Source organism: Chiloscyllium punctatum, chromosome 3 (genome assembly GCF_047496795.1).
Source record: "Chiloscyllium punctatum isolate Juve2018m chromosome 3, sChiPun1.3, whole genome shotgun sequence".
Taxonomy (NCBI): domain Eukaryota; kingdom Metazoa; phylum Chordata; class Chondrichthyes; order Orectolobiformes; family Hemiscylliidae; genus Chiloscyllium; species Chiloscyllium punctatum.
The window spans coordinates 10504332-10531967 of record NC_092741.1 but is presented as its reverse complement, the minus strand read 5'-3'; the positions used below and the strand labels follow the sequence as shown (position 1 = coordinate 10531967).

At 43.6% G+C, this 27636-nt stretch overlaps 1 protein-coding gene across 1 annotated transcript in view; it reads left to right on the top strand.

Moving 5' to 3' along the window:
- LOC140453932 (dynein axonemal heavy chain 6-like) overlaps nt 1-21643 on the top strand; it is a 306453-nt gene extending 284810 nt beyond the window's left edge. Inside the window, exons 26-29 of the mRNA XM_072548792.1 lie at nt 9038-9288; nt 12770-13001; nt 18899-18952; nt 21578-21643. Coding sequence (XP_072404893.1) covers nt 9038-9288; nt 12770-13001; nt 18899-18952; nt 21578-21643 — 603 coding nt within the window. The remainder of the gene's footprint in view (nt 1-9037; nt 9289-12769; nt 13002-18898; nt 18953-21577) is intronic.
- Nucleotides 21644-27636: the final 5993 nt, after the last annotated feature.

Below are 27636 nucleotides of genomic sequence, written 5' to 3'. Positions count from 1 at the left end.
GTGAGTTCATGGAATGCCCTGCCAGTATCAGTGGTGGACTCTCCCTCTTTATGGTCATTCAAGCGGGCATTGGATAAGCATATGGAGGTTATTGGGCTAGTGTAGGTTAGGTAGGCTTCGGTCGCAAGGTAGGCACAACATCGAGGGCCGAAGGGCTTGTACTGCGCTATATTTTTTCTATGTTTCTATGTTCTATGTAATGTCAGGTTAGGCTGTTCAGCTCATCAACTCTGTTCTGGCTCTCTGAAAAGACAAAATAGTTCCACTCCTCAGCCCTTTGTCAGTAGCCCTCAGTACTTTTCTCCTTTGTGTGTTGATCCAATTCACCTTTGAAATGATTAATGAATTTACTTACATCAGCCTTTCAGATAGTACATTCCAAATGGTAAAACAAAAATGACAATTATCTGAAGTTTGTTTGCTGGTGAAGATGTTCCTGCTCCTGACATCAGTTTCTAAATATTTCTCAACATTGACCAGTACAAATATAGCCTGTACTGTCTCAGAACGTCAGCATCTATTTCCCTCCCATTAAATGGTGTCAAAGAAAAATCACCAAAGCTAACTTGATTCAACACTTTTTGCCAGCATCCATCTTCACCTTTCTAAACTCATTTTGAGAAGAATCCCAGGGGTGAAAGGATAGATTTCTGATATCATCTAACCCAGTTCCCGTTCAAAACTAAATCAAACTTCTGTAAAGCACAATGGGGAAAAGACTAATAAAAATATTTCAATGATTGCTTAACCACAGTCGGCAACCCAGATAGCAAATAAAGTTCCGACCAGATAATGTGGGATGCATTAAGGTGGTTTGACCAGTAAAATAATTTAAGCTGCTTATTGGATTTTGGAACTATTTCTGGAAAGCAAATATTCAATGTGAAAGGTATGAATATTATTGGCACATAACATATTCAAGCAACATTACTTAAAACTAGAAATAAATACATTCCACTGATTTGCTCTAAATTGGTACAGATTGTTAATCTTAAATAGCTATATTCCCATGCCAAAAAGGTGAGATTGTGCTGTAGACTTTCAGACCCCTCTGACAGAGGGAATGGTGCATGCAAGACTGAGAGGGGTTAAGGTGCTGTGATGAGTCATTCTGTATTCCCAATCATTTCCAATTTCACTTGTTATAACACTAGACTTACAAACTACTCTTGGCCCAGCAGAGGTACCAGCACAGTGGGATACAGTTGGGAGGGAGCTGCTCTGGGAGTCCTCAATATTCACTCTGGACCTCATGAAGTCCCATGGCTTCAGGTTAAACATGGGCAAGGAAATTTTCTGCTGATTACCACGTACCATCCTCTCTTGGCTTATGGATCCGTACTCCTCCATTTTAACTTGTGGGAAGCACTGAAGGTAGCAAGTGCATAAAATGCACTCTGGATGGGAGATTTCAATGTCCACTACCAAGGGTGCTCAGCAGCAGCACTACCGATTGAGCTGGTCGGGTCCAAAAGGACATAGCTGCTTGACTGGGTCGAGGTAACCAACAAAAGGGAAAAATATACTTATCCTCATCCATACCAATCTGCCAGCTGCAGACATGTGTCCATGACAATCCAGGTTTGTTCACTATATCATTTCAGTAATCTTTTGCTATAAATTCTGTGTCTTATGGTCATATAGTTCTTGTGGAGATGAAGTCCCACCTGAATATTGAGAATACCCTCCGTCGGGTTATGTGGCACTATCGCTGTACTAAATGGGACAGACTTCAAACAGATCTCCTTAGTGCAAATAGTTTGGATGGAGCAGATTTGTCAGGTGTGTCCAGGAGGAATTCCTGACTCAATATGTAGATAGACAGAATAAAGGGGAGGCCATATTGGATTTGGTGCTTGGTAATGAGCCAGGACAGATGACAGATTTCTCAGTGGGAGAGCATTTCGGTGATAGTGATCACAACTCCATGACCTTTACTATAGTCATGGAGAGGGATACGAGCAGACAGTATGGGCAAGTATTTAATTGGGGGAGGGGGAATTGCAATACTACTAGGCAGGAACTGTGGAGCATAAATTAGGAACAGACATTCTCAGGGCTATGCACAACAGAAATGTGGAAGTTTAGGAAGCACTTGCTGCTGGGTAGGTTTGTCCCACTGAGGCAAGGAAGGGATAGTAGGATGAAGGAACCTTGGATTACAAGAGATGTGGAACATCTGGATGTAAGTATACTCGCTGAGCTGGAGTTCTCAGATGTTTCATCACCATACTAAATAACATCGTCCAGTGAAGTGCTGGTGTTATGTCCTGCTTTCTATTTGTGTTTAGGTGGGACATCTAGTCAAGAAGAAAGAAGCTTACCTAAGATTGAGGAAGCAAGGATCAGACATAGCTCTCGAGGGTTACAAGGTAGCCAGGAAAGAAGTGAAGAATGGATTTAGGAGAGCTAGAAGGGGGCATGAAAAAACCTTGGTGGGTAGGATTAAGGAAAGCCCCAAAGGCATTCTACACTTATGTGAGGAATAAGAGGATGGCCAGAGTGAGGGTAGGGTCGATCAGGGATAATGTAGGGAAGCTGTGCCTGGAGTCGGAGGAGGTAGGGGAAGTCCTTAATGAATACTTTGCTTCAGTATTCACTAGGAATTTGTCATTTGTGAGGACAGTATGAAACAGGCTGATATGTTTGAATAGGTTGATGTTAGGAAGGAGGATGTGCTAAAAACAATGCGAAACACAAGAGTAGATAAATCCCCTGGGTCAGACAGGATATAGCCAAAGTTTTTACAGGAAGTGAGAGAAGAGATTGCTGTGCCTTTGGTGATGATCTCTGTGTCCTCACTGTCCACTGGAATAGTGCCAGATGATTGGAAGGTGGCAAATATTATTCCCTTGTTCAAGAAAGGGAATAAGGATAATCCTGGGAATTACAGACCATTCAGTCTTACGTCTATGGTGGGCAAAGTATTGGTGAGGATTCTAAGAGACAGGATTTATGATTATTTGGAAAACCATAGTTTGATTAAAGATCGTCAGCATGGCTTTGTGAGGTAAAAACAATAACTGCAGATGCTGGAAACCAAATTCTGGATTAGTGGTGCTGGAAGAGCACAGCAGTTCAGGCAGCATCCAACGAGCAGCGAAATCGACGTTGTGAGGGGCTTTGTGAGGGGCAGGTCATGCCTCACAAGCCTTATTGAATTCTTTGAGGATGTGGTGCATATGGATTTTAGCAAGGCATTTGATAAGGTTCCCTATGGAAGGCTCATTCAGAAAGTAAGAAGGCGTAGGATGCAGGTAAATCTGGCTGTCTGGATACAGAATTGGCTGGCCCATAGAAGACTGAGGGTGATAGTAGATGGAAAGTAATCAGCCTGGAACTTGGTGACCAGTGCTGCTTCGCAGGGATCTGTTTTGGGACCTCTGCTGTTTGTGACTTTTATAAATACTTGGATGAGGAAGAGGAAGGGTGGGTTAGTAAGTTTGCTGATGACATGAAGGTTGGTGCAGTTGTGGATAGTGTGGAGGGTTGTTGTAGGTTGTAATGGGACATTGACAGAATTCAGAGTTGGGTTGATAAGTGGCAGATGGAGTTCAACCTGGAAAAGTGTGAAGTGATTCACTTTGGAAGGTCGAATTTGAATACAGAATACAGGGTTAAAGGCAGGATTCTTGGCAGTGTGGAGGAACAGAGGATTGGGGTCTACATCCACAGATTCCTCAAAGTTGCCACCCAAGTTGATAGGGTTGTTAAGAAGGTGTATGGTGTTTTGGTTTTCATTAGCAGGGGGATTGAGTTTAAGAGCTGTGAGGTTATGCTGCAGCTCTATAGAGCCCTGGCTAGACTACACTTTGAATATTGTGTTCAGTTCTGGTTCACCTCATTATCGGAAGGATGTGGAAACGTCATTTAGGGTGCAGAGCAGATTCCTGAAGAAGGGCTCATGCCAGAGACGTCGATTCTCCTGCTCCTTGGATGCTGCCTGACCTGCTGCGCTTTTCCAGCAAACATTTTCAGCTCTGATCTCCAGCATCTGCAGTCCTCACTTTCTCCTTGCAGAGCAGATTTACCAGGTTGCTACCTGGACTGGAGGGCATGTCTTCTGAAGAACGGTTGAGGGAACTAGGACTGTTCTCCTTGGAGCAAAGAAGGATGAGAGGTGACTTGATAGAGGTGTACAAGATGATGAGAGGCATAGTGGATAACCAGAGGCTTTTTACCAGGGCAGAAATGGCTATCACAAGGGGCCATAACTTTAAGGGGATTGGAGGAAGATATAGGGGAGATGTCAGAGATAACGTTCTTTCCACAGAGAAAAGTGGGTGTGTGGAATGCACTGCCAGTGGTGACAGAAGTGTCAGATATTTTAGGGACATTTAAGCAACTCCTGGATAGGCACATGGAAGATAGTACAATGAAGGGTATGTAGATTAGTCTGATCTTAGATTAGGATAAAAGGTTGGCACAACATCAAGGGCCAAAGGGCCTGTACTGTGCTGTACTGTTCTAATTTCTATGCTCTATGTTCTATCTAGCAATTCAAGTCTGGACATCCATAAGACACAACCTGGAACCTCGTGGCCTGGCATATCCCCCATTCAACCATTACCATCAAACCAGGGGATCAACCTTGGTTCAATGGAGAATGCAGGAGGGCATGCCAGGAGCAGCACCAGGCAGACCCGAAAATGAGGTGTCAACCTGGTGAAGCTACTAAACAGGACGATAGAACATAGAACATTACAGCGCAGTACAGGCCCTTCGGCCCTTGATGTTGCACCGACCTGTCATACCAATCTGAAGCCCATCTAACCTACACTATTCCATGTACATCCATATGCTTGTCCAATGACGACTTAAATGTACTTAAAGTTGGCAAATCTACTACCGTTGCAGGCAAAGCATTCCATACCCTTACTACTCTCTGACTACCTGAATGCCAAACTGCATCGGCAGCAAGTGATAGACAGAGCTAAGCGATTCCACAACCAATAGATCCGATCTAATCTCTGCAGTCGGGTCACATCAAGTCCTGAATGATGGTGGACAATTAAACAACTTTGCTGGGTCCACTGCTTTTTATCATTTATATAAATGATTTGGATGTTGAAATAAGAGGTATAGTTAGTAAGTTTGCAGATGACGCCAAAATTGGAGGTGTATTGGACAGTGAAGAAGGTTACATCAGAGTACAACAGGATTTGATCAGATGGGCTAATGAGCCAAGGAGTGGCAGATGGAATTTAATTTAGATAAATGTGAGGTGCTGCATTTTAGAAAGGCAAATCAGGGCAGGACTTATACACTTAAGGTCCTGGGGAGTGTTGCTGAACAAAGAGACCTCAAAGTGCAGGTTCATAGTTCCTTGAAAGTGGAGTTGCAGGTAGACAGGATGATGAAGAAGGCATTTGGTATGCTTGCCTTTATTAGTCAATGCATTGAGTAAAGGAGTTGGAAGGTCATGTTGCAGCTGTACAGGACATTGGTTAGACCACTTTTGGAATACTGCATGCAATTCTGGTTTCCCTGCTATAGGAAGGATGTTGTGAAACTTGAAAGGGTTCAGAAAAAAATTACAAGGATGTTCTCAAGGTTGGAGGGCTTGAGCTAAAGAGGGAAATTGAATAAGCCGGGGCTGTTTTCCCTGCAGTGTCAAAGGCTGAAGGGTGACCTTATAGAGGTTTATAAAAACATAATAGGGTGAATAGACAAAATCTGTTCCCTGGGGTGGGGGGAGTCCAAAACTAGAGGGCATTGGTTTAGGATGAGGGGGATGATTTAAAAGTGACCTCAGGGGCAACTGTATCAGACAGAGGATGGTACATGTACAGAGTGAACTGCCAGAGGAAGTGGTGGAGGTTGGTACAATTGCAGCATTTAAAAGGCATCTGGATGGGTATATGAATAGGAAGGGATTAGAGGGATTTAGGCCTAGTGCTGGCAAATGGGACTAGATTTATTTAGGATATCTGGTTGGCATGGATGAGTTAGAGCGAAGGATCTGTTTCTGTACTATATATCTCTATGACTCTATAAGTCACTGGAGGACGACGTTCCACAAATATCTCTATCCTCAATGATGGGAGAGCCCAGTACATCAGTGCAAAAGGTAAGGCTGAAGCTTTCACAACAATCTTCAGTCAGAAGTGCCTAGTGGATGATCCATCTCAGCCTCCTCCAGTGGTCTCTAGTATCACTGATACCTGTCTTCAGCCAATTTCATTCACTTCATGTGATATCAAGAAATGGTTGGAGACACTGGATACTGCAAAGGCTATACATCCTGACAACATTACTGAAGATTTATGCTCCAGAACTTGCCACTCCCCTAGCCAAGCTGTCCCAGTACAGTTGCACACTGGCATCTATCCAACAGTGTGGAAAATTACTATATATGTCCTGTTCACAAAACCAGGACAAATCCAACCCAGCCAATTCCCACCCCATCAGTCTACTCTTGATCATCATGGAAAGTGTCATCCACAGTGCTATCAAGCAGTACCTGCTCAGCAATAATCTGCTCAGTGACGCCCAGTTTGGGATCCCCCAGGGCCACTCAGCTCCTGACCTCATTACAGCCTGGGTTCAAACACGGACAAAAGAGCTGGATTCCAGAAGGGAGGTGAATCTATGAAACTATGACGAGGAGATCCAACACAGGATTAACTGTGGGAGTTCAGCCTTCTAGAAACTATGACAGAGAATGTTTAGTAGTTGAAACTTTGAACTCAACTAAAGTCCTATGATATGAAACAGTTGTTGCCAGCACACTCCCGCACTGCAGGACCTGGGAGAGTGGTTGGGGCGAGTTGCCTCACACCCTTTAAAAAGTACCTGGATGAGCACTTGACATAACATTCAAGGCTGTGGGCCAAGTGCTGGGAAATGGGTTTGGTTTGAATGTCAGGCCTTTCTCATGTATGGGTGTAGACTTGATGGGCCAAAGGGCCTTTTCTGCTCAGTATGATTCTGTGAGAATTTGTTCCTTTTTTCCTGTGATTTCTGACCATCCAATTTCTGCAGGGCTGTTTGTGAATGAATGTATCTGTTTGAATTGAAATACAATGGGGTTTACATTTACAGTGCAGTCATTAATAATCTGTTTTCTCCACTTGCTAAAGGATAAATTTGTTTCAAATCAATATACTTTTTTGTTTATTAATGAAACCTGACATGTGTCATTTGTCCTAGACAGTATAGAAGTCAGTCAGGTTAACCATTTAGTGATTCAATTGGTTGTTTATACCAGCAGTTGATTCCTTCTCTAATGAGCAAGCAGCCCTATGATTCTCTGAGACTATGGTGACTTTACCTTTGCTTTGTCCACTTGTGAAGATTCATGGAGTAATGGGGCTTGATTACCAGTGCCCTGCCCCTGTCAGTGTTGTGACAACACACATTGTTAATGGGCACACAAGATTTGGTATGGAATTAAATGATATACTGAGGTCAGTGGACATGGATGATGGCCAGGGAACTTTTCTAATGGTCTTGCCTGGCTGTGACAAGGGTATTGGCAGTAAATGGCTTGGATGGGGCAGGGAGATGCCACCATATAACAAAGGGGTCTTGGATGGAGGTAGCAATTGGAAAGCATTGTCCAAGCTTGAAGAGTGACTACCTTGTGATATTCCCGCTGAGCAGTGGGAAGGTGAGGCGCTATGTCAATCCAAATTTTATTGAATTCAAACCCAGGCCTGAATGTGTTAGGCTGAGTTGAAATAGACTGTATTACTCAGACAGCAACGTTTTGGGTGCTGAAAGATGCTGCATTGTCACCACTGGCATGTCAAAGTGGTGCCAGAGGCTCATCAACACTGATCTCTGTATGTCTGTGGAACTGGAGTGCCTTGATTATGATCTGTATCAACCCCCCAGACAAAACCAGAAAGGTTACTATAGAATTTCACGAAGTAGACCAGTGGGCCAGTAATGTTTGTGTGAGTTATTGGCTGTCGGTTTGAAACAATGGAAACACTTACATACACACAATGATTTATGAGCCTCATGCTTTGATTCAGACTTTACAGCTTTTCCATTCATTGTGTAAAGTTAAAAAAAAGTTATAACTCACTGGCCACTTGAAGAAAACTTGGCAAATTCTGTGAATAAATGACCCAATTTCAGTTTTATGCCATTCATTTGGACCTTTCACCTTTCCTCAAATTGATTCCATGGTAAAAGGGAATTTTCTACTCCAGGAGGTGGTGTGCTGGGAGATAGGGAGGGCAGCATGTCAGCAGTGTACCTAAATCCCACCTTCCCAATCCTACTGGAACTCAGCTCTGGGCAGGAAGGCTCATGGTAAATCTCATGCTCCACTGTCAACTGAGATCTTTGTGAGGAAGATTAAGGATCATTTTTAAAACTTCATCCCACTGTCTCACTGCCAGATAGAATCAGACCTGTCACCAGACCCTCCAATTGCTTATCATCACGTTGTAGAGAGGGGCTGGAGTCCCTCAGTCAAAGGCAGGAACTGATTTAGGGGCTGGAGAGTTCCTGAGGGGAGCCAGCCAGCTGACCTGACTTCCAGCTATCTGACCCCAACTTCAGCCCAACATCACGTACCGTTATCCTGGCTCCTCAGCAATTCCAGCACTTTGGGAAACTCTTCTGGGATACAGCTGAGCCCGATCAATGCCAGCCTCTGGTTGGTGACCAACTCTCACTGTTTGGGGACTTCTGGGTCTTGGTTTTGGCCTGTGGTGCCCTGGCAATTGCCTGATTGACATCTGGAAGAGGCACTGGGGCTCTCACTGCCTCTCCAGCCAGCCATTGAAACCTCCATTAGCTCAAAGCCCATCCATTATGCCTCTGAAACAACTTTTATCCCGGTAGGTGCTATTCCTTGTTCTTTCCTTGTATCCCTGCAAAGTTTCCTTTTTGGAGTATTCACCAGGTTGCTTCTGAACTACCCCTCCACCAGGCCTCCAGAAAATCACACAATAGGACCAATTCTAAAGTCCCCAGGGTCACTAGTTTAATTTGTGGCATTTAATTTTGCATTTAAAGCAAGAAATACAAAATCTTCCCCGAGTGTGAATGTAGCCATTCTTTGTGTTTGTTGGTGCAGAGTCAGATAATGTTCAATCGGAAATGTAAGAAGTGTTTCAATGGACCCAGACCGCACAGCCAATTGCAGAATACCCGCCTGGTGCTGATAAGTAGACTGGATGCATTGGCAGAGCTCATGTCTACACCACTGCGGGCTTTCCAGGAAACAGTGCTCGAGACTCTCCTGACCATCAATGTGCACTGTCGCGATGTGCTGAGTGAGCTCATTGCCAAGAAGATCGTCAGAGAAGACGACTTTGAATGGATCAGGTATTAACCAACCTCAAATGACAGGTATTGTTTCTGTCAAATATTTGGGGTGGGGAAGGGAGACGTTTAAGATCTTTGAGCCTATTTGTATCTGGCATTCAGGTGAGATTTATTTAATTTTGATACCAGCTGGTGGGTTTCTGTAGCACCACAGCTAGATCCTGTGCACCCAGGGTACAGGCAGGACCAGAGAAAAAAATGCATTGACTGATTAGCATCATCAGCTAAGGAACTTTACCCAGGATCCAACTTACAATGGAGCTTGGGAGCTTGGGAGGGTGGGGCTTACCCTGATAGGACTTACCCCTGGAGGTTTATCAATGATTATCAACATATCCAGCCTCAATATGTTCAAACACCACCCTGGCACCGCATCCACCCTGCTCTGCTCTCTGACCATTGGTTAGCCATTTTCACAGAGCTCCATTCCTAGCTTTCCTCCTATTAGTTACCTGATATGTGATTTCTCTGTGTTTTCTTCTACTCTCACATTCCTGACGTTGGTCACCAGGTTTGTTCATTTCCATGGCATCCTATTCTTCCACAGTCATTGCAAAGTTAGAAACTTCTTTATCAACCCTTTCGATGACTCTTGACTGTCAAACCTGGTCTGGAGGGAAGATCTTAAGAGGAAAGGCTGAGAGACTTCAGTCTGTTCTCATTGGAAAGAAGAAGGCTAAGAGGGGATTTGATAGAGGCATACAGGATGATCAGAGGATTAGATAGGGTAGACAGTGAAAGTCTTTTTCCTAGGATGATGACGTCAGTTTGTACGACGGGGCATAACTACAAGTTGAGGGGTGATAGATTTAAGACAGATGTCAGAGAAAGGCTCTTTACTCAGAGAGTGGTAAGGGCATGGCCAATGTAATTAACTCAGCCACATTAGGGAGATTCAAACAATTCCGAGATAAGCATATGGATGATGATGGATAGTGTAGGGGAATGGGCTTAGATTAGTCCATAGATTGGTGCAACATCAAGGGCCAAAAGGGCCTGTTCTGTGCTGTATTGTTCTATGCTCTATTCACAACAGACCATTCACAACCTGTCTTCAGTACAACAGATTGTACAAAGTTTAAAAACAGAAGCATTGTTAATAACAATGGATTTCCTTTGATTGCTCCCACGGAGGTCCTGGAGATTAATCTTTAATTACTGGCTGCTCCAGGGCAATCCAGGGAGGATTTGTAGCTCGAATTCAGCTCTGGGCCCAGAGGTGAAGATCAGGAACCCCACTGAGCCCACGTCTTAATGGAAGCTATTTCAATATCCACACTGCCTGGTGGTAAGCTTGTCAAAAATTCGGCAGACCTGCTCTCTGTACAACGTCTGACAGAAGAACATCACCAGAGAAAGGGATGTTTGATCTCTGCTGACCAGTCAAGTAATAGTTACTGCACCAGTCACATTTCACAGCTTCAAAGTGATTCTGTAGGTGGATGAAGTTAATTTGTGTATTTTTTAGTATTTAGAGGATCAGATTCAAATTATAATTATAATGACTGATTTTGCTGTATTTTAATTTTATTACTGGAACACTTTCAAACATTTTATGTCAATTTCCCTGATGTTTTAGCGGTCATAGTCCTCAATTCAGGTTACTCATGCTTTAGGTATGTTGGCACTTTCAGTAACGTTAAATTGAGGGAGCATTAACTGTAGCCAGATAATATGTCTTTTCAATTCTTCCATGGTTTCGCAGTCAATGCTAACATTGGTTTATTTTTCATGTTTTCCTGAATTCTCTATGTATGGTGTATTTGGCAGTATGTGATATAATCACTACTTTATTACAACTATATAGTACAGTGTTTAAACCTCAGTCAGTTCCTGAAATGTACTGGTACACATCCTCTAATATTTACATGAGAATTAGAGAGAAGAAAAAAAAGCACTGTGCTGAATCTTATAAGGACCCATTATAACTTGACTCTTTCTGCCCTTCTAATAGCTGTTTTCCTCCTGGCATGAGAGACAGGCAGCTTCAACTGGAGATGGAAGTGGGTGGTGAAATAACTTTACAGAGGCCGGTATCCCATCACCAAGTCCCCCTTTCTTTACACATGGAGATTCCTTGACACTGATCCAGCTACCTTAGAGCCAGCTGTCAGGGTGAACAGAACCTCTGACACTCCTGTTTATTTATTTATTTATTTTTACCAGGAAACACTCCTTTTTATACATTTCCCCCTCGAGCACCAATGTTGTGTGTGCAGGTGTGAGACACAGTGAAAGAGAATCTCCTGTTTATTTTATTTTTTCCCCCATGGTGTGTGTGTGCAGGTATGAGACACAGTGAGAGACACAAGGTGCACAAATCTTTATTCAATTTCCACCACCAGGAAGATAGGGAAACACCCGAGTGGCCAGTGAACACTCCTGTTTATATCTGTCAGCCAGGGCTCCCTGATTGGATCAGGGAACTCTTATTCTATGAGGAAACTCTGGCTGATCTCCATTCCAATCATGACAGGTGGAACTGATGTTCCTGTTGGTGCAGATGGGGAGATATCCTGAGCATTGAGCAGGCAGTGCAGAGGGTGTGTAAGATTAGTGCAGTCAGGATTGGGGTGGGGGTAACAGTGAATGAGAGAAGATGTTGCAGGCATTAGGAAGAGTGATAGTGTCTGAGCCTTGCTGGCAGGTAGGTTCCATAGCACAGAGACAGCAAGTGTCTGGTATGAAAGGGAAGAGGGTAGCATTTATGCTGGTGGAGTAGTAAAGGTCATTGACCTTCTTCCTACGGTCTAGCTATTCCTCCCGATTGTACTAACCTGAGGACGATACTCAGACAAGTTCTGGTGACATGGCCTCCATTGCTGGTCCTGGGAGAAGGGCATCCCACTGTGCGGCTGGACGTCCAGGTCCCTACCTGCAAGGAATGGTGTCAACTTGCCTTGTTTAGCATGTCTGGGGCTATTGTCAGGAACAATGTAGAGCAGCTACAGACTGACAGTGCATGCTCAGGGGCACAATGGGCATTTAAAGATGGCACTAGCACCAGGGATGCTGGTCAGTTTCTGCAGATACCTTGGCACTGGCAAATTATTTTGGTTACAGTACATGATTAAATGGGGCTAGAATCAGATGTGAGGAATGCCAGAGAGGCAGGGAAGGTTGTTAATGAGGTGAGCTTGGTGAGGCAAGGCCTCATGGTGAAAACCCTCCAAAAAATTCAATGCAACTCACACTTAAAACCCTGAGATTCAGCCTAGTTTGTTTCTGTGTAACCTGAGATGACATACAAAGGTAATCTGTGGGTCTCTACTTACCGTTATGAAATAAAATTGAGCAGAGTTTGGTATCCACACAGAACAGTACCTGCCAATCTGCTGATGCAGCTTTATGTGTACTGGACATATTCTGAAAATGCATTGTGACTATTTGTGCAGGTTGGTCTTGGGGTCAATGTCATCCTATCAAAATGTTTTGTGTTTGAAACCCATGGAGTAGCACTGACAGAAAATCTGTATTTCAGGCAGCTGCGCTATGAGTGGAACATGCAGAACAACACTTGCTATGTGGTCCAGGGCAACAGCTCCTTCACCTATGGCTATGAGTATCTCGGCTGCTCGCGCCGATTAGTAATCACGCCACTCACTGACCGCTGCTGGCTCACTCTGACTGGAGCCCTGCACCTGAACCTTGGAGGCTCGCCTGCGGGACCAACAGGAACTGGCAAAACAGCAACTGTGAAAGACCTTGCCAAAGTAAGAGTCTAGTGTGATACAGCGATTAGAATGTTATCTTTCCCAAATCACTGACCCTTGAAGTTCACCTCCAATTCCAATGCCTGCAATTTTAATGGAGGCTTTCACAAACTGAGACTAAACAGAGTGCATGAAAATCAATATTATGACCAATAAGTTAGTTTCCTTTCCAAATGTTAGATTAGTAAATTATGTCTGATTGAAACATAGAACACGTAGGAGCAAATTTGTAGCAAAATAAGGGTCAGAAGGCACACCACACCAGGTTATAGTCCAACAGGTTTATTTGAAATCACAAGCTTTCGGATCAGATGAAGTGAAGAGAAGCACGCAGGCACAGAATTTAAAGGCAGAGAAATCAACAGACCTCTGGAGTGTGAGTAAAGTGATGACAGGCAGAATAGTAAGTCTCTGCAGGTGATCAGAAGTGTCCGACAGTGTGAGTAAAGTGTCACCAGCTGAACAGAAAGTGAAAGGATGACCTACAATCTGATTAGTTGAGGCGGAGAGATAATTACAAAAAATTTAACAAAGTGTGGAGCTGGAGACAAACCAAGCGGCTGGAAGAGGATGATATGTATGAGAGTCACATGCCAAGGGTCTAATCAAAGTAACAAGTAATCCAAAACTGCACAAACTAATTAAGGTAGAGCGATCATAACAAGTTATCAAGATGATGGCGTCAAAACAGGACATTAAGGAAGAGTTGACAGATACAGAAGAGTGTGGTGAGGTTATATGTGAGGCATCTCCACATCATAGGAAAGTAGGAATAGGCCATTCAGACCCTCAAGGCTGTTCCACCATTTAATGGGATCATGGCTGATCTGTGGCTTAACTCCATATTCCTGCCTTTGAACAATATCCCTTTACATCTTTACTTAATGAATACAGACTGGGATAATGTTAGTGTAAGGAGCTGTGAAGGAAAAGTATTTCTAAAGTATTTTCAGGAGAATTTCCTCCAGCACTGTGTTTGAAAGGAAAAAGAGAAAGGAAATACTGCTAGGCCCTGGTTCACCTGACTGAGATGAGCCAAGTAGATCAAATGACAATGGGGAGTATGTGGGGGGAAGCGATTACTGTATCATAAGATTCAGGGTAACTATGAAAAGGGGTGATGAATAATCCAGAGTAAGAATAATTCGTATGGAAAGCAATCTTCAATGGGTAAAGAATAGATGTGGGTTGAATAAATTAGAGTCAAAAACTGGCAGGAAAAGAAGTTATTGAACATGTAAAGAAGAGATAGTTCAGCCACAGTTAAAGTATATTCCCTTCAACAGGAGACATAAGGCAAACATGTCCAGAGGCCTAGTTGACAAAGAAGGTGGGAATTATGATGAAAAAAAACATGGACTTGTGGCAGATGTCAGGCAGAACATACAATTGAGAAACAGGCTAAATGTAGATGCTCTGAGGAAGCAGGTAAGAGAAGCAAAGAGGAAATGTCAAAAGAGACTGACAACTAACACAAAAGGGAATTCCAAAGTCTACTATTGCCATGTAAATAATAAGAGGATGTAGAAGGAAGAGTGGAGCTGACCAGAGAACAAAACAGGGAATTTACTCATGGAGGAATGAATAGTTTGCATCTGTCTTTACCATGGATGGAGATGCTAACCAGGCCCTTGTGAAACAGGAGGGAATTCAGACACAAGAAGCCTGTTAACTGTCAATCATCATTAACTGTCTCATCCTCCATGGCATCACCTGTAAATAATTATGGTCCACGAGTAAAACAGATGGCACTCTCCTTTCAAGCCGTAAGCAAATTGGTTTTCCCCTTGACTTGAGATTCTTGCAAATGGTCCTGTTGAGTGCAAAATGAAAAGCCTCAATCCAAAAGTATTTTTTCAGCAACAGTCAAGTTCTGTAATTCCAAATGCCTATTCAATAAAGGTGGAAGTACATGTGGAGAGACATTGTTAAGAAAGCAGATGGTAACCTAGAATTTATCAGCAGGACTATCGAATGCAAGGGCAAGGAGGTTATTTTGAACTCATGTAAGACATTGGTTTAGCCTCAGAGGGAATATTGTGCCCAGTTTTGAGTGTCTCACTTTAGAAAAGATGTGAACCCGCTGGAGAGAATACAGAAAAGATGTGAAAGAATGGTTCCTGGGTTGAGGTTTGGTTAGGGAGAAAAATTGGAGAAGCTGGGACTACTCCCCTTGAAGAAGGAAAAGGTGAGAGAAGATCTGATTGTAATATTCAAAATCATTTGGACGGCCTTTTTCATGCAGCATATGCTAAGGGTCTGGAATGCCTGTTTGAGAGTGTGGTCGAGGCAGGTTTAGTTAAGACATTCAAAAGAAGTGTTTGTGCAAGTTTACAGGAAGATGGTAGAACAATGACCCTCAATGAAATGCTCATTTGAGAGTTGGTGCAAACATGATGAGCTGAATAATTTTAATCTAAAAGATGCTCTAGAAATGCAAGTTATTATTGTTATCACCATATGAAACTTCTTTCTTAGAAATGTATCTCATTATCCCTTGTTATCATTTATTCTGTCCATTCAATATCCTTCCCTGCTGACACTTAATTACCCTCAGGGAGAATATATTCTCCCGTTCCCGTTCCTCTGCCGCACTCCATCTTTTTCTGTTGCTGTCTCCCCACAATAGATGATATAAATTGTTTCCCTTCAGAGTCCCAAACATTTACTTGAATCACATCACTTTATGTCAGAAGCTGGTGACAGTAACTATTGTCAGGAACTGCAACATTACCTAATTGGCTTGGCAAGACTATGACTGGCTTTCCTCATTAATTAGCGGCATGTTTTATTCAATGAGCAAATGAGTTCGCTCAGTCTGAGAGAAGCTGAGACACAATGGTGCTGCCTGAGCCTGTTGTACAACTGACACCATGAGACGCGGACAGCAATACTGACGTCGTGGTTCATTGAGTCGAAAGCTAATCATTGGTTCTCACATGGTGTGTAACAAGACAGGTATAGACACCTTGAGTTAAACTGGGGATGGTTATTGTATTCTGTTTGCTCTGATTTTGAGCCACTAACACCACCATCAAAAGCAGGTAGGATGCTGATAGCACTTTTAAAGGGATCCAGAGAAAGAAGCTGCTCCCCTTCTCGACCCTCTAGTTAGGAACATAGAAACAGGAGGAGGTCATTCAGCCCCTTCAGCCTGTTCCACCATTCAACAAAATGGTGGCTGACCTGAAAGCAGAGTTAACATTTCAAGTCCAATGACCCCTTCTCCAGAACCTAATCCATTCAGAATTTAATCAATCTCTGATTTAAAATTAACAAGTGATCCAGCATCAACAGCTGAAGAGAGTTCCAAACCTCTCCTACCCTTGGAGTGTAAAAGTGCTCCCTAACATATCTCCTGAATGGTCTGGCCCCACCTTTTAGACTAGACTCCCTAGTTCTATAATCTTGTGGAAACTTATCTTTACATTGTGTGGCACGGTGGCTCAGTGGTTAGTACTGCTACTTCACAGTGCCAGGGTTCGATTCCAGCCTTGGGCTGTGTGGAGTCTGCACATTCTCCCCATGTCTGCGAGGGTTTCCTCCCACAGTCCAAAAATGTGCAGGTTAGGTGACTTGGCCATGCTAAATTGCCCATAGTATTCAGAGGTGTGTAGGTTAGGTGGATTAGTCAGAGATATGTAGAGTAATAGGATAGGGGAATGGGTCTGGGAGGATACTCTTCAGAGGGTTGGTGTAGACTTGTTGGGCCAAATGGCCTGTTTCCACATCGTAACAATTCTATGACTTTCAATGAAAACAAATTCCTGTCTTTTCTTATTAATATCTTCAAGATCTCTATCAGATCACTCTTAACCTTTTTAAATTCTGGAGAAGACAGGCCTAATTTACATAATCTCTTCTCATAACTACACCCTTGAAGACCAGGGATCAAATTGTCAAGTCCCCTGGCCCATCCAGGTAGCCTATTTCTTTATTCATGGCTGTGGGTTTTGCTGCCTGGCCCAGCATTTATTATTCATTCCTAATTGCCTTTGAAAAGGTGATGATGAGCTGCTTTTAATGTACCCTGCAGCTGATGGTTGGGGCTGGGGATGAAGGCACCCACGGTGCTGTAAGGAGGGAATTCTACAATTCTGACCCAACATCAATGTAGGATCATTCCAAATCAGGATGGCGAGTGACTTGGAGGGGAACATGCATGTGATGGTGTCCTCCTGTGTACCTGCTGCTTTTGTCCTTCTCTGTGGTATAGCTAGGGATATAGCAGGATAGAATGAGACTTAGTCAATGAATGAATTGTTTCATTTTTGTGTATATCACAGTGAGATAAACAGTAAAATACATTGAAAAGCTTTTCCACTGTCACTATGATCTGGCCCCATTTTGAATAGTTTAAGAATAAGAAAAGAAATTAGAAAGATATAGCATAGAGTCCATCAGCCCATCATCAAGCGCATCTCAATGACACCTGTACTGCCATCCGTCCTCACCACCTCACCCCTGTCTACATCGGGCCCAACCAACGGTGTAGTCACCATCCATGACCGCTGAGCTGGTGCCCCTCCACAGCCACCTCCTCACTGCTGCCTGTACCTGACCCACCAACACCAGTTTGATGATGGAGCTTTTAAGCGGGAGAGCGTCTGTAAGTCTTAAAGCTTGTCATGAGTTCTCCAAATAACTGAACTTCTTTGTCCCCAGTTCCATTCTAATAAGTCTCCACTGCGTGTTCTCTAAAGACTTGATACAATCTAGAAATGGTCACAGAAGTCCAACTGAGGGCAACTCAGTGATTTATTTGTAAAGGGTTGTTATGACCAATCTCCAAGTGGGGTTTCCTAATTTGTTACAGTTCAAACGGCTGTTCAGCTGCCAGGTGGGGAAGGATGAACAAAGTCTCCACCCCAGGTTCATCTCAAGGGATAATTTTATTCTGTGCCCTTACTTTGTGGTCATCTTTCTGGCACATCCAAATTAACTTGGGTTTTAAAAGGGACCAAAGCCTTTCTTGATCTATCGGGAAGAGTGAGCTTATTATTGAACGGGGGAGTAAATAGTAATGTAACACTCATACCCACAGTGTAGAAATGAGGCAAATCCAAAAATAGAAACAATTAATAAAAAACAATCAGTCTCTGAATGGTTTGTGAAAAACAGATAATTAAAAGTTGAGGCAGTTGTAGTTGGCTTTACCAGTGGCACTGACATTGGCAGATGACCTGTCTGTTTCAAAATTCTAGGCACTAAGGGTTTTGTTCCTCATTCCTTTTGGCAGTGGCAGACCGACTGCACCCAGAGTGAGAGAGAGTTTGTTTTCCCCTTTTATTCACCTGTAATGCAAGGGTGTTCTATGAACCATGACCTTAACAACATTCCAATCTATAAACTAGGATGTCAGGCCATGAATACACACAGACCAGGGCTGAAGCGCTTCTAACACTTGTCTCTATATGTTCTTGAAAGGGGTGAGGGGAAATATAAATAGGCCTCTTGGTTGGACTGATGCTTCTTTAATTATTGTGTTCACTGTCTGAGATACTCCCAAAAGATTACAATTTCAGTTTATTCTGCATTTTCTCTCTTTGGAGCTTTTTTAAGGCTTCATCAGGTGTGATATACCAGACTCTCTATCTACAGCCGCTGAGTTTTCATCTCCAGTCAATGATTGGCTGTGTGTGCTTTCTTAAAAAAAGTCTCGTATGTAGTAATTAACATTCAGTGTGTTTTGTAATCAAAACTGTGTGTGTCCATTGGTGATCTGTGTTGGGATTCATGGTTATTATATTCTGGATTAGTGGTGCTGGAAGAGCACAGCAGTTCAGGCAGCAGCCAAATAGCTTCGAAATCGACGTTTCGGGCAAAAGCCCTTCATCAGGAATAGCCAACGTTATGGCAGGAGCAATTTGACACTGAAATATTGTTTGGTTTTTCAGGCTCTGGGAAAGCACTGTGTTGTCTTCAACTGCTCTGAAAGTCTGGATTACAAGGTAAACATACTCTCCTGCATAGATTTTATCAGTGAAGTAATCAACTCTCCTGGAATCAGAGTTAATTGGCCCTGATGAACCTCAGAAGTCTAACTTGACCAAAGGCAAGGTGGCACAACAACCTGGTGTACCATAGTCCCCAGGAAGCCTTGGATGTGTTGGTGATTCATTATACCTTTCTGACTCAGTCTCCCTACTCTCAACTGGCTGTTCACATTGCTGTAATTGGAAATGAAGAGTGTCATCTGAGTGTCCCCTCTCAGGAAGTAGCAGATGGGTCAGTGTGAAGTGAGCTTTGCTGTGTATCTAACAATGTGCTGTCTCTGTCCTGGGAGGGTTTGATGGAGAGTATAGAGGGAGCTTTACTCTGTATCATTGCTGTACCTGCCCTGGGAGTGTAGAGAGAAATTTACTGTCCATCTAACCCCTTGCTGTACTTGTGCCGGGAGTGTAGGATGGAGAACAATGTAGATGAAGCTTCACTTTGTATCATACCATGTGCTGACCACTATAGATCAGACCAAGCCCTCTCAAAAAATGTGAAGAAGATAACCTAGACACTAACTTTTTCTTATTTTAAAGGCAAGTTTCAGGCTGTTTTCCAGATGCAATTTGTTTGGACAAACTTCTAGGCTTGAAGCAAAACACACTTTATTCTTAAACTGCAGTTAAAATACAAACAAGAAAGAAGAATTGGAATAGTTTAACTCTATTGGAATACTAAACAGAACAATAGAATAGAACATAAAACATTGAATATTACAGCGCAGTACAGGCCCTTCAGCCCTCGATGTTGCGCCGACCTGTGGAACCCATCTGAAGCCCATCTATCCTACACTATTCCATTATCATCCCTGTGTTTATCCAATGACCATTTAAATGCCCTTAAAGTTGGCAAGTCTACTACTGTTGCAGGCAGGGCATTCCACGTCCTTACTACTCTATTTAGCAACTAAATACCTAGCTTCTAAACAGCAACTGATCCATTTAGTAACATCCCATAAACACACCCTTAGCAAAGGCAAATTCAGTAAAACAGATTGCCTCATGTGTAGTTCTCGCAGCAGAAGAGAACTCAAGCTTTTAGCTGTAACAGAGAGAAATTACAATGTTCACATCCAGCTTCAAGACCCTAACAACTACTGAAAGTTAAACTAAAATCCTGATTCTGTGAGAGCTTGACCCTACCCACTCATGCAGGTTCTGATGTTCCAAAGTTAACAAAAAGACCCTAAGGCCTCATGTGTTTCCTTATTAGTTTGGAACAGACCGCTCAATACCTGTATCTCAACCTTGTCAGGATAAATACATCTCTCAAATCCATAGTATCATCACAGAGTCTGTTCTGAGATTTTTTGACTGGGACAGTATAGAAGAAGCTTTACTCTGTATCTAACATCATGCTGTACCTGTCCTGGGAATGTGTGACAGGGACAGTGTAGATGGAACTTTACTCTATATCTAATAATGTACTGTACCTGTCCAGGAATGTTTGATAGGGAGAGTGTAGTGTGAACTTGCAGTTTGAAAGAGCAGAGAGCTTTCCTGTAAAAGGGTAGAGAGGGCTTAACTTCTAAAATGTTCTTTATTTGCTGAACTGTAACATTTCTGACATTCATTGAGGTAAACTTTTTCCCCTGAGTGTGAAAATCTGAAACATCTGTGAGAGATTATGCAACTGAAAGCCCCACAGTATATTTTTAGATTAGATTAGATTACTTACAGTGTGGAAACAGGCCCTTCGGCCCAACAAGTCCACACCGACCCGCCGAAGCACAACCCACCCATACCCCTACATCTACCCCTTACCTAACACTACGGGCAATTTAGCACGGCCAATTCACCCTGACCTGCACATCTTTGTGACTGTGGGAGGAAACCGGAGCACCCGGAGGAAACCCACGCAGACACGGGGAGAACGTGCAAACTCCACACAGTCGGTCGCCCGAGGCGGGAATTGAACCCGGGTCTCTGGCGCTGTGAGGCAGCAGTGCTAACCACTGTGCCACCGTGCCGCCCACAGCTGAAGAAGTTATTGGATTGTGAACACAGGACTGAGTGTTGTACTGGAGGCATCGCCTCATAGGTGGCCGGGAATCTAGGACACCCTACTTCCGTCCCTTTTAGGGCACCCATTACAATTCTATAGCAGTAAGGTCATTGCTATGTGCCAGGACAATTACTGTCCTTTTCATTCTGAAGATCCCAGCTCCATGAGCCATTGGCCAGTCAGGAACATGGCAATGATCCCAGTGCTGCTCACAGATGCTGTCAGACCTGCTGAGTTTCTGCAATATTCTTTGTGTTTCGTTCACACAACATGGGGTTGGGTTTAATGGGGCTAACGAGGCACTGTTTGAAGACATCAGGTCAGAAGAGAAATCATTTGTGGGGCTAGTTTTTGTTTTAATCATTCAGGGACAGCCATTACAGTCATAATTAAGCATATTTTAATTAAGCTTTTTATTACTGTCTTAAGATTTACATTTTTATTAGCTCCTAAGGTGGTATTTGAGCTCCAGGATCAGTTAGCTCAGTTTGCTGGATGACTGATTTGTGACACAGAGTGTTACCAACAGCACAAGTTCAATTCATTGTCACTCTCAATTTTGTTCTTCATCTCAGGTTAAACTCAACACCAGTCAGCTCTCTGTAATAAGAATGTGGTACTATGGTGACTTTACTATTTGACCCCATGTTGCCTGGGATTTGGGACTGCTAGATCAGGGAGATTACCATGGTCCAACATATACTCTGTTCTTTCAGTGAGGGTGAAGGGAGGTGTCTGTGGACTACAGGGTGCCTGATCAGAAATGTCCCCAACCCCTGATGCTTCAGGAACACTGCCCATAACTCAACTAGCAGTGATGGCAGGAAGAGGGAATTATTTGGCCACTCATGAGTCTCACGTGGTCTCCAACAGGGATATTGTCCTCAGCCTTTTCTGAATAAAATTGGGTGGAGTTTGATAGGCAGTGGGAAAGCCACTCCCCCCACCTTCCTACCCTCCCTCCCAATATTATACCCCTCTCCCATGTCTTGCTACCTGCTCCCAGGGGCTCCATTATACTCAGTGATTAATTTTTTTTTTGAAATGTGGGAATTATTCTTTGGGAATCAGAAATGATCAGATTCGTGCAGCATGTGATTAAATGATAACTAATGATTAATGTTTAGCTGCTGCTCAGGCTTCCTTGAAATAAAGCCCCAATTTCTGAACTCTTTAAAGATCATGTTGAGATCCTGCTTGGTGGGTCAGTGAGCTTATAACATCACTTCTGAATGTTTGCATTTGTTAATAACCAGGTGAAAAAATATATTTATTAGCATCATAGATCTCAGCAAATGCTGGGGCTTAATGCTAAGGAATCAGATATTTACATTCCTGCCTTCAGTAGCACCTATCACCTTGCCTCCTTTTTTTTTAGAGTTAGAATTAGGGTTTATTGCCACATGTACAGGGATACAGGAGTACAGTGAATACTGTCCAGCACCATCCTGGGTACAAAGGTACCTGGGTACAAAATCTTAGGTGTAAAGTGGACAATAAAGATATAAAGCTCAAAGTTTAGCATTGTAGTCCTTCTTAAGCGCTTAGCCGTGGATCTGGACCCCGGTTCTTCCACCCCGACACTGAGACCATCCACTGCACGAGCCACTGCAGATTCCTGCCACCATTCTTCCACACTATCTTGCCTCTACCAATGAAGTCACTGCCAAAGGACCGCACTGGGCCCAGCTTGGCAATACAACCACCACTGAAACTGCCAGGTGAACACAGAGACAGGAATAAAAAGTAAAAGCAGGTGTAGCAGATGAGTCCACGGTGGCCTTCATTCAGGCCTGCGCTCCTTCAACATGTCACTACCCATATTGTCTGTAGATGTGGTTCTCCAGTCAGAGCCTGATGGATCCAAAGAACTTACCAGGATTTTGGGAGGTGTCTCATAGTTACATCTCAGAGCTGACAGCACGGGAACAGTCCTTTTGGTCCAACAAGTCCATGCTGAACATAATCCCAAACTAAACTAGTCCCACCTGCCAGCTACTGTCCCATATCCCTCCACATTTTTCCCATTCGTGTATCCATCCAAATGTCTTTTAAACATTGTAATTGTATCTGCATCCAGCACTTCCTCAGAAAGTTCATTACACACTCAAACCACCCTCTGTGTAAAAAATTATGTTTTTTTTAAATCTCTCTCGTCTCACCTTAAAAATGAAACTCCCCATCTTAGGGAAAAGACAGCTACCACTAACTCTATCCATACCCCTCATTATTTTATAAACCTCTGTCAGGTCACCTCTCAATCTCCTACATTCCAGTGAAAAAAGTTCCAGCCTGTCCAGCCTTTCTTTATAGTTCCATACCCGGCAACATCCTGTTAAATCTCTTCTGAACCCTCTCCAGCTTGATAATATCCTTCAAGAACTGGACGCAGTACTCCAGAAGAAGCCTCACTAATGTCCTGTACAACCTCAACATGACTTCCCAACTCCTATACTCAAAGGACTGAGCAATGAAGGCAAGTGTGCCAAACGCCTTTTTAACCATCCTGTCTATAACTATACCGCCCCATGCACTCCACAAACACAAGGTTCTGTGTACTCGAAAGGGAATGCCATCTTGGATGGTCCTGAGACTCTGGGCTCTAGTTGTCACTGAATCAGGAGCTGCCAGGACAGCAGAGGGCAGGAAGATCCCACTGCTGAATTGGAGTTACCTGTACAGGTCACAAACCATTGACTCCTGAAAACTCGCTGAACCCTCCTCTCTGGTGACACATATAACTGCTGCTACTCCAGCCTGTAGAACTATTCCCTATCCTCTAAACTCCTGTAGGCAATGAGCTATCCAAAGGAACAGGAAGGAGCCATTCAGCCCCTCCAAATGTATTCTGTTCATTCAAGGTGTTTGTTCTGAGCAGGTTGAGCTGCTTCTAAACAATGGATTCCAAAAATGTTCAGTGTACACAGATAAAATTAGGATTAGATGGAGAATAAAACACGCAGATAATAAAGAGAACAAAAAGGTGGCAAGAAACAAATATAAATATCAAATTAAGGCATAGTCTACAAACTTCTCGTTCCAAGTAACATTCGCACCAAATAAGTGCCAGTAATGAGTATCTCCAACAAGAGAGAATCCAACTGTGATCGTGTTGATTGGCAGATCAGGCTTGAAGGGCTAGATGGCCTACTCCTGTTCCTGTTTCTTATGTTCTTATGTTCAACCATCGCTCCTCAACATTTAACGGCATTCCCTTTCTCCACTATTGACATTCTTGGGTTCACCATTGATTAGAATCTGAGCCATGTAAGTAGGAAAATCGACGTTTCGGGAAAAAAACACTTAATCAGGAACCATCCTTTTGCCCGAAACGTCGATTTTCCAGCTCCTCGAATGCTGCCTGACCTGCTGTGCTTTTCCAGCACCACTCTGATCTAGACTCTGATCTCCAGCATCTGCAGTCCTCACTTTCGCCTAACCATGTAAGTACACTACTTAGGTCAGAGGCTGTGAATTCTGTGATATATAACTCACCTCCTGACTCCTCAAAGTGTGTCTACAGACTACAAGGCACAAGTCAGGAGTGTGATGGAATTCTCCCCACTCCCTTGATGAATGCAATTCCAACAACACTCAAGAAACTTGACACCACCCACTTTTATCTTGGTATATTCATTCATGGGATGTTGGTGTCAGTGGCTAGGCCAGCACTTATTGGCAATCCCTAATTGCCCAGAATGCAGTTAAGAGTCAACCACATTGCTGTAGGTCTGTTGTCAGGTGGAGGCCAGACCAGGTAAGGATGGCAGATCTTCTTCCATGAAGGACATTAGTGAACTGAAAACTTGGATGGTACCCCATCCAACATTTTCAACATTCACTTCCCTTGCCATTAATATCCGATGGCAGCAGTGTCTGCCATCAGCAAGGTGAACTGCAATAAATCAGTAAGGCTCCTTAGACAGCGGCTCCCAAACCCATGAGCACTTCCATCCACTCGGAGAAGGGCATCCGAGGCAGAATACCACAACTGGCAAATTCCCCTCCAAGGCACTCACCATCCTGACTTGGAAATTTATCGTTGTTCCTTTAGTACCTCTGGGTCAAAATCCTGGAACTCTCTCTTTAGCAACGTTGTGTATATTCCTACACACAAAGAACTTTAGTGTTCAAGAAGGCAGCTCACTACCACCTTTTCCAGGGCAGTTAGGGATGGGTAACAAATGGTAAATAGTGCTGTGACGAAGGCATATGGCGTACTGGCTTTTATTGGTAGAGGAATTGAGTTCCGGAGTCCTGAGGTCATGTTGCAGTTGTATAAGACTCTGGTGCGGCCGCATCTAGAGTATGGTGTGCAGTTTTGGTTGCCATACTATAGGAAGGATGTGGAGGCACTGGAACGGGTGCAGAAGAGGTTTACCAGGATGTTGCCTGGTATGGTAGGAAGATGAGGAGAGGCTGAGGCATTTGGGGCTGTTTTCATTGGAGAAAAGAAGGTTTAGGAGTGACTTGATAGAGGTGTACAAGATGATTAGGGGTTTAGATAGGGTTGACCATGAGAACCTTTTTCCACGTATGGAGTAAGCTATTACGAGGGGGCCTAGCTTTAAATTAAGGGGTGGTAGGTATAGGACAGATGTTAGGGGTAGATTCTTTACTCAGCGAGTCGTGAGTTCATGGAATGCCCTGCCAGTAGCAGTGGTGGACTCTCCCTCTTTATGGGCATTTAAACGGGCATTGGATAGGCATATGGAGGATAGTGGGTTAGTGTAGGTTAGGTGCAACATCGAGGGCCAAAGGGCCTGTACTGCGCTGTATTTTTCTATGTTCTATGTTCTATGCTGGGCAAGTCAGTTCAGTTGATACCTCATAAATGAATAAAAAAAATACTGAAGAGTTTTTGGTGAAGAACTTGGGTAAAGGTGATAAACATTACAGGATAGTGATAAAGACATTACAGGAGATGCTTTCAGGAGAGGTGCACATTTCTGGCTGCAAGCTCACTGCTTCCCCTCTGAGCAGCCTGAGCAGCAAATACAATGCTTGTGTTCTTTTACCAGTGCCCCTTCCTACAGTGGGCACATTCGGTGCGTGGGAGCAGCAGGAAATCAATCGAAAGCTTTTGTGGGAAGTAGCAGGTGTGAATTTGCAGTGGGTGGATTCTCTCACAAGTCCCCAGGACGTCAGTGGAACAGCTGCAGAGCTCTTGGCAATGCATGCGTTTCAATGTTCTTTCCGACATGGATTAGAGAATTCCCTGTAGTTTTAGCATCCTATACAGTCAGTCAGAAACTTTTATTTGTTTTGCTGAAAGCACATTATTTGGGCTGGGTTAGACACAGCTAAAGCCACAGAAAATGAATCCATCAAAAAGGTGCTGACATCCTTCACCACGATAAACCAAATATCCGCCTGCATTTCTTTTCACAAACTTCCAACCCTCTGTGTGGGAAAAGCAATTAATGAGCCAACCAACTTCAGTTGTTAAACTGCAATAGTTTGCACTGCTGCTTCTGCTTGTGTTCAGCTACGTCAATGAGACTGAAATGCTGATGTTGTAAATGTTAAAAAAGGAATCCTTGTCCCACTTCCGTGGCTCCTGTTCACTGTGGCTCCTTGTCACGCTCTCCTAGTGCCTGATGGTTTCTCAGCCTTATATTTTCCAAACTGTGTTGCATTAATCAGGTTTTAATGGACTTACAATTTGGAAGAAAGTGAGATTATTCCCAGCTTGGAGTCTGTCAGTGTTACTGCTGCCTTTCCAATGAAAGATTTTTAAATTTGTGTCATCCCAATCCAATCCAATATCTCTGGGACTGCTGTTATTGTGCATGTCTATTAGTGTCATAGAATCCCTACAGTGTGGAAACATGCCCTTCAGCCCAAACTGACCCTCTGAAGAGCAACCCACCCAGACCATTTCCCTATCCTATATTTACCCCTGACTAATACACCTAACCTAATGTGGGCGGCACGGTGGCACAGTGGTTAGCACTGCTGCCTCACAGCGCCGGAGACCCGGGTTCATTTCCCGCCTCAGGCGACTCTCTCTGTGGAGTTTGCACATTCTCCCCGTGTCTGTGTGGGTTTCCTCCGGGTGCTCCAGGTTTCCTCCCACAATCCAAAAATGTGCAGGTTAGGTGAATTGGCCATGCTAAATTGCCCGTAGTGTTAGGTGAAGGGGTAAATGTAGGAGTATGGGTTTGGGTGGTATACGCTTCGGCGGGTCGGTGTGGACTTGTTGGGCCGAAGGGCCTGTTTCTACACTGTAAGTAATCTAATCTAACCTACACATCCCTGAACATTACGAGCAATTTAGGGTGGCCAATTCATCTAGCCTGCATATCATTGAATTGTGGGAGGAAACCACACCGACACAGGGAGAATGTGCAAACTCCATGCCCAAGGTTGGAAACGAACCCAGGTCCCTGGTGCTGTGAGGCAGCAGCGCTAACCACTGAGTCACCCCATCTGATCAGTCTCTCTGCAAAACCTGTGCACCCTTATTCTTTATACTTCAGTTTCTCTGTAGAATTATAGAATTTTACAATACAGAAGAAGGCCAATCAGTCCACTGTCTGTACCAGCTCCTGCAGGAGCTACCCAGATGGTTCCATTCTCCAGCCCTATCTCCCTAGCCCTCTAACTTCATCACTTTCAAATATATTTCCAG